Source organism: Lithobates pipiens, unplaced genomic scaffold (genome assembly GCF_037356315.1).
Source record: "Lithobates pipiens isolate NorthernLeopardFrog02 unplaced genomic scaffold, aLitPip1_a1.2 Scaffold_8, whole genome shotgun sequence".
NCBI lineage: Eukaryota > Metazoa > Chordata > Amphibia > Anura > Ranidae > Lithobates > Lithobates pipiens.
This window is the reverse complement of record NW_027507903.1, coordinates 628,108,627-628,116,997: the sequence shown is the minus strand read 5'-3', so window position 1 is coordinate 628,116,997 and position 8,371 is coordinate 628,108,627. Positions and strand designations below refer to the sequence as shown.

The 8,371-nt window shown below is 38.1% G+C and overlaps 1 protein-coding gene across 1 annotated transcript; it reads left to right on the top strand.

Annotated features, from left to right (window-relative positions):
- The first annotated feature begins 347 nt into the window (after positions 1 to 347).
- LOC143964010 (olfactory receptor 5P52-like) lies at positions 348 to 4,562 on the top strand. The gene is made up of 2 exons (XM_077473732.1): positions 348 to 514; positions 3,516 to 4,562. The coding sequence occupies exons 1-2, from the start codon at positions 428 to 430 to the stop codon at positions 4,440 to 4,442; spliced, it is 1,014 nt and encodes a 337-aa protein (XP_077329858.1). The 5' UTR covers positions 348 to 427; the 3' UTR covers positions 4,443 to 4,562.
- Positions 4,563 to 8,371: the final 3,809 nt, after the last annotated feature.

Sequence of the window (8,371 nt, the reverse complement as noted above, 5' to 3'; positions counted from 1 at the left end):
AAAAAAAGTTTGAAAGAAAAATCCTACATTCCATATCTATATAAGAAATTTGAACATGATAAAATTTAATAAATAAAAACATGAAAAATTAAAACATGAAACAACCAATATTGTCCTTGTAGTTTATGCATGCAGTAATGTGCAGAAGCGATGGTAGAAAATAGGTGAGTGGATAAAAGTTGTAACAATAAACATGAAGTTCTTTACTACTTTCAAATTAAGATTAATAAAGGGTGTGTGTCAGGAGAGATACAGTCTAAAAAAAAAAATAATTCCTAAAAGATTATTAGCAATCAGATAAAGTAGCCATGCAAAAACAGCCAAACAAGGAGGAGTAAAATGTATAAAAGTGTTTCATATCAACTAAATAAATAACAGAGACTAATAATTCCCTGTAAGTGGAATATTATTTCCACTAAAACATTTGATGGCGGATCTTACATTGTTTGCCGGGGATTTTCAAAGTAAACTATTACATTCAGACATCATCTCTAAAAATATGCATGGAATTGAGGTGCAGTATTATAGACACATCATAGATTTCCTGTTTTTTGTTTCCATACAGATGAGGAACTGTAGACAGTACAGTATAAGATGTATAACATTTTTATCTACTTCCGAGCCTCTCTCCATTACCTAATTTAACCGGGGATTTTCCAATACTACCGTATATTGCAATTTGCAATTTTAACTCAACTAATGCCAAAAAAAGATTTATTATACATTTGGAATTTGAGATTTTCTCATTCCATGTAATATTCCTGACATTTTGTATCTGCAATACTGTTCATTTCCAATGTCTAATTATCTAACTTCCCGACTCTTTGTTGTCTTTTCTTCCTTCCTTTAAGGGAAGTGTCATGTCTTCTTGTATTTTTTGTCCTTATTTATGCTTAGAAATAAAAAAATTAAACTATTTAAAAGTATGTTCAAGTTTTAGTCAAGTAAATTTGAAATATTGCACGGTTCCAAGTCTTGATGGTTTTCTTTAGTAAGAAACTGCAGACTATTTAGAAAAACCTTTCCCCTGCCAGTAAACTGCAGAAAAGAACACCGCCTCTCTGCATAGAAACAGTTGGCTCCCTGCAAAGGTCCAACTGGAACTATAGCTCCACATTCAGAAAATCTCATTTCCTTTGCTGGCTAACCCCAGATTCACACTGAGCTGAGGGAATGAAGCCGTGCGAGTTTAGCTGAACTCGCATTCTTTAACACCCGCATGTCAGTCGCAATTTCACAGAAATCTGTGCGGGTTTCTGCACAGATGTAATTGAAAATCGCACCCCGAAATCACAAAAAGTATGTCAAATTGAATGTCAAATCGCACCAGTGTGAACCAGTGCTAAGAAGTACTAGTCAGAGGTTGTACCAGGCCTCTGAATAGATATCATAGATTCCAAGTATAAGGCAAGGATCCTTGTCTACAGCATTCTGTCAGAGGACTGACATTTCTACTCTGGCTTTCTAAAGAAAATGAATTGTAAGATTTGGAATTACTTTTGCTTTGATGCATTGAATTTAGCTGATTTACACTAATCTAAATTTGGTGGGCAGCTTGGCTGTGGCTAGCCTAAGATCTGATTGCTACTGTTTTCTGCATTCTTTATGTTTTCCCTAATATTGTGTGATTTTTTACCTAATGTTGGGAAGTGTTTTCCAATAGATATAGCACAAGATACAATGTTAGGGGTTATGAGGATTTACTTCACCCAGCAATTTACTAGGAGGTATGTTGACAATCATGAGGGCTGGGGGAGGAGATACATATATACAGAGAGCCCTTCTAGAGGAGTCTTTGCCTTTCAGGCTTGGCCTGTAGAGGATGCCATTATAAGAACTCTATCCATAGCCTCCCAGGTCTCTTGCCTGGAAATGGTGTGAGGAGTTTAACCACTTCAGCCCCGGAAGGATTTGCCACCTTCCTCATCAGGCCATTTTATGCAATACGGCACTGCGTTAGTTTAACTGACAATTGCACAGTCATGTGATGTTGTACCAAAACAAAATGTATGTCCTTTTTCCCCACAAATAGAGTTTTCTTTTGGTGGTATTTGATCACCTCTGCGGTTTTTATTTTTTGCCCTATAAACAAAAAAAAAGAGTCAATTAAAAAAGAAAAAAAAAACAATATTTTGTACATTTTGCTATAATAAATATCCCCCCCCCTCCCAAAAAAATGAATTTCCTTATCAGTTTAGGCCGATATGCATTCTTTTAGATAGATTTATGGCATTTTTATTATTATTATTTTTTTTACTAGTAATGGCGGTGAGCTACGATAATTATCAGTACTGCAACATTGCGACGGACACATCTGACACTTTTGACACTTTTTTGGGACCAGTGACATTTGTACAGCGATTAGAGCTAAAAATACCCACTGATTACTGTATAAATGTCACTGGCAGGGAAGGGGTTAACACTAGGGAGCGATCAAGGAGTTAACTGTGTTCCCTATGTGTGTTTCTAACTGTAGAGAGGTTGGGACTGACTGGGGAGGAGAGAGATCGTTGTTCCTGCTTAGTAGGAACACACAATGTCTCTCCTCTCCCCTGACAGAACCGGGATTTGTGTGTTTACACAAACAGATCTCGGTTCTCACTCTGTCACAAGCGATTGTGGGTGCCCAGCGGTCACCGCACCTGCCGAGAATGTGCATCAGCTCTGGGCATACAATGGAGGAGTGCGCGTGCCTGCTACATCATCTTAAAGAGCAAACGTACAGTTATGATGGCTCTACCAGGGGAGCCAACCTGCCACAGTATAACTGCGGTGGCTGGTCGGTAAGTGGTTAAAGATCCTTTACCTCCCGGACCTGTTGCCTGTAAAGAAATCTGCTCCAGTGCCATATCTCTCTACAGAGGTCTAATATGTCCACTGCTAAGACAGACATATTGCTCCACATTCAGAAAAACTCATGCTCTGAACTCATAACTCTGGCTAAAAAGCACCAGCCTTAGCATAAACCTATTATGAACAGGTCTATGCTGGGGCCTGGAAAACAAGAAGGTATGAGAACTTTCAGGAATCAATGATTGCTCAGTCCTTTACCAGTTTTGTTTAAAAATCATACAACCTCTACCAGTCTTTGAGAAGGACTGTACATATTTCCAGTCAGAGGGTATTCATTACTGCTATGTGTTAAGTAACTTGTAAACCCTTACCTTCTTTTCACTCGACTTTGAGCCAATTCAAGCAAAGGTTGACAGAGTTGATTTCAGCCATTCTGTCCCCACATGTGGGTTGGTGAGGGAATTGGGGCAATAGACAGATGCGCTAGAAGAAAGGCTGGGGGAGCCTGTCAAACCCAAAGGCTGATTAGGGGGTCTTCAATATAGTACAAAAGTTCAGGCAACCAGCCAAAACTCAGCTGGATAGTAACATATTGAAGAAGGATCCTGATAAAATTGAATGGATGAATGTCAGACTAAATGTTGGATTTGTTTTGCCATACATAGTAGATTTTCTCATGCTTGCAACCTAAACTATTATGCATTTTTATATTCTCTTACCAGATGGGCTATCACAATAACATCACCTATATTGTACTAACAGGTTTCCCAAATATAAAAAGCATAAAAATTCTATTTTTCTCGGTGCTCCTTATCATATTTTGTGTTACTATTTCTGGAAATCTCTTCATTGTGATTTTATATCATCTGAGTAAAACACTTCAGTCTCCCATGTACCTCTTCATCACCCAACTATCATTGCTTGATATCATTCTCTCTACAGATATTCTTCCTAACTTTCTTTATATCATCTTACATGATGGATGTACCATGTCTCTTGCTGAATGTATCATCCAGTTCTCCTTTTTTGTAAATGCTGAGGCCTCAGAGTTTTTTCTACTGACTGTGATGTCCTATGACCGTTATTTGGCCATCTGTAAGCCCTTACATTACAACTCTTTAATGAACCAATCAATTTGCATTAAATCAGTGATTATCATTTGGTTATTAAGTTTAAAAATTACATTGGTTAATTCTATATCTTTGGACAGTTTATACTACTGTGGACCAAACATCATTCATCACTTCTTCTGTGACTATGAACCCATAATTGAGCTTTCCTGCTCTGATACTTCATGGATCCATAATCAGACCTATGTAATAGGTTTCTTCTGTGTCGTAGCACCTTTTATGTTAATTGTTACATCGTATATCTATATTGTTTTAACCATCCTCAAAATGAAATCAATTACAGGACGACAAAAAGCCTTCACCACCTGCAGCTCTCACCTGACTGTAGTGTGCATTTTTTACGGGACGCTAATCGCTGTTTATTTGTTTCCAACAAAAGGACAACTGGATATTCTGAACAAGGTCCTCGCTCTATTTTACACTGTAATGACTCCATTGCTTAATCCCATCATATACACATTCAGGAACAAGGATATTAAAAAAGCTATTGAAAAAATAAAACCATTTTTTTTAAATTAAAAATTCAAATGTAATAGAAAAGTAAATATCTAAAAAAACTCTGTGCATAAGCATATCCTTGACGTCAGAAGAATACATAGGTGGTATATATTGTATCCTATGGCTAAAGGTATAAATTGTGAAATCACTGGGATAGAGATGTTGAAACCACATTATGGGGTTAAAGAATGACATTAACCATTTAAGCCCCGGATCATTTTGCTGGTCAAAGACCAGACCACTTTTTGCGATTCGGCACTGCGTCGCTTTAACTGACAATTGCACGGTCATGCGACGTGGTTCCCAAAAAAAAATTGATGTCCTTTTTTTCCCACAAATTGAGCTTTCTTTTGGTGGTATTTGATCACCCCTGCTGTTTTTACTTTTTGCGCTATAAACAAAAATAGAGCGACAATTTTGAAAAAAATGCATTATTTTTTTACTTTTTGTTATAATAAATATCCTCCAAAAATATATAAAAAAAATTTTTTTCCCTCAGTTTAGGCCAATATGTATTCTTCTACATATTTTTGGTAAAAAAAAATCGCAATAAGCGATTATTGATTGGTTTGCGCAAAAGTTATAGCGTTTACAAAATAGGGGATAGTTTTATGGCATTTTTATTAATAATATTTTTTTACTAGGAAAGGACGTCGATCAGCGATTTTTATTGTGACTGCGACATTATCGGACATTTTTGACACATTTTTGGGACCATTGTCATTTATTTGACTATATAAATGCAGTAATTCATGTGTAAATGACACTGGCAGTGAAGGGGTTAACCAGTGGGTGGCAGTGTAGGGGTTAAGTGTTCCTAGGGGTGTGTTACTAACTGTGGGGGGGTTGGGCTTTCATTTAGTGAACACTGATCTCTGCTCCAAATCATATGGAGCAGAGATCAGCGTCACTAGTTGCTAGGCAGAATGGGGAAATGCTGTTTACAACGGCATTTCCTCCATTCAGCCGCCACGTGAGACGATCGGTGTGCTCGCCATGGCAGGGCGGCAAATTTAAAGGGACATACATGTATGCCCATTTGCCTGCCCGTGCCATTCTGCCGACGTACATCTGGGTGCGCCGGTCGGGAACCGGTTAAGCATCATGTAAAGGAAGGAGATACTTCTTTAAAAAATGAAATAAATAGAAGGTAAATCCACACATCTCCTTACTGAGAGGAGGTGATGTGAAAATTGGATGTTTAAGTACCACACAAATAAAATCTGCTCTTAAAAAAACACAAAAAACGTCCTTAAAACCAATATATCAGAACATGCAATGCCATACAATGCCATGTGATAGACCAACACAAAGAGGGCACACAATTGTGAAGAGAAATAAAAATGATAAATGGCTTTCAATTTTTTTTACAAATACATATGCATTTATATTCAACCCCCTTTACTCCTAACTAAGATCTAGTGGAACCAAATGCACTCAGAATTCACCCAATTAGTAAATAGAGTCCACCTGTATGTCATTTAATCTTAGTATAAATACAGCTGTTCTATGAAGTCCTCATAGGTTTGTTAAAGAACCTTAGTAAACAAACCAAATCACAAAGGCCAAGGAACCCACCAGACAGGTCAGGGATAAAGTTGTGGACACGTTAAAGCAGGGGTAGGTTATAAAAAATACACCAAGCTTTGAACATCTCACAGAGCTCTGTTTAAGCCATCATCTTAAAATGGAAAGAGTATGGCACAACTGCAAACCTACCAAGACATGGCCATCCACCTAAACTGACAGGCCGGGCAAGGAGAGAATTAATCAGAGAAGCAGCCAAGAGGCCCGTAGTAATTCTGGAGGAGCTGCAGAGATCCACAGCTCATGTGGGGGAATCTTTCCACAGGATAACTATTAGTCGTGTTCTCCACAAATCTGGCTTTTATGGAAGAGTGACAAAGAAGAAAGCCATTGTTTAAAGAAAGCCATAAGAAGTAGACATGTGCAGAGTGAAATATTTTGTTTCGGAATTTAATTTTCATCCGAAAAATACATGTATTTAGTTACTCCCGAAATTCATTTTTATTTATTTAGTTTTTCGTTCAAAAATTGCATTCGTCCAAAAATCCACATGAATTACGGTCGTATCTGTCTTTGAAGGCTTATGGTGTCTGTCGAATGTATAAAGAAGATTCAATGGAGCTGCTAAACTCTATATAGCCTATAGGTGGAGCATTTGACTCCGGAAATGTACGATTGCAGCGTCGTACAGTTTAGATGCTCCGACAAATATTATTATAAACGTGTGTGTTTTTTGTTGCTTTGTCGAATCTCCATCGTTCATGTTGAATGAATGGTCTAAGTCTCACAGTGTCAGGTATCAGATAGTGAGTGACTGATAATAACGAATTTGGTGGCAACCCATTGTGAGAGCTACATGGAGGCATTGGAGGACGTTCCTGGGCCATCTACAAGTGTTTCTGTATATATATTATATACTCGTTCAAACAGAAACTGGTGGACTGGTGACAGCGATCAGACAGGTAACAAGATTCTATAATAATAAATCCCCCCACAACACAGGCGGCCTCTGAGGCTATCACAACACTAGCAGCAACACTAGTATCACTATCAGGTTCTCACACAAACACAATAGCAGCAGATTATTAGGAAAAAGCTAAGTTGAACTGTAGCTTGCTTCACTATTGTTCTGCTGCTGTGCTTATGCTTAATAATAATTTGGGTTCTCTGACAAGTGACAATTCAAACGGACCAGCTAAGATTGACTGTCTTCTGAAATGATTCAGTGTGTGTGTCTCTCTCTGCTAGCAATCGTAAGTGAAAGTAAGTTGGATGTACGTGTGTACTTAGTTCTAGCTATTTTACTGCTCATCCTCTTTGGTTACAATCAGCCAATAACATTCATCATCATCATTTTTATTTTACTTCCCCCACCCAATTCCAGAATCTTTTCTCTCTGTCGAATCTTTTCCCTCTATGTCAAATATTTTCTCTCTGTCAAATCCTTTCTCTATATAATCTTGGACTAATAGAGGTAAGGTTAGGCACATTTGACCACAGGTTCTATAGACACAGATTGTTATTGTCAGAGTCACGTCAAATCTCGTATTCTATATCGGAATGTTGTAACAACGAAAATGAAAATAAAGCATTTATTTATGTTGGATCTTTTGTTTTTCGGATTCTGTGCTTTCGTTATCCTTTGTCAAAACGAAAACGAAAATACCTGAAATTCGGACGAAAATGCATTCGGACGAAAATGAATGCTCATGTCTAATAAGAAGTCCTGTTTGTAGTTTGTGAGAAGCCATGTGGGAGACACAGCAAACATGTGGAAGAAGGTGCTCTGGTCAGATGAGACCAAAATTGAACTTTTTGGCCTAAAAGCAAAATGCTGTGTGTCAGAAAACGAATACTGCACATCACCCTGAACACACCATCCCCACTGTGAAACATGGTGGTGGCAGCATCATGTTGTGGGGATGCTTTTCTTCAGCAGGGACAGGGAAGCTGGTCAGAGTTGATGGGAAGATGAATGGAGCCAAACACAGTGCAGTCTTAGAAGAAAACCTGTTAGAGTCTGCAAAAGACTTGAGACTGGGGGGAGGTTCACCTTCCAGCAGGACAACAACCCTAAACATACAGCCAGAGCTACAATGGAATGGTTTAGATCAAAGCATATTCATGTGTTGGAATGGCCCAGTCAAAGTCTAGACCTAAATCCAACTGAGAATCTGTGACAAAACTTGACAATTGCTGTTGACAGACACTCTCCATTCAATCATTATCTGACAGAGCTTGAGCTATTTTGCAAAGAAGAATGGGAAAAAATGTCACTTTCTACATGTGCAACGCTGGTAGAGACATCCCCAAAAAAGACTTGAAGCTGTAATTGCAGTGAAAGGGAGTTCTACAAAGTATTGACTCAGGGGGCTAAATACAAATGTACCCCACACTTTTCAGATATTTGTAAAAAAATGTGA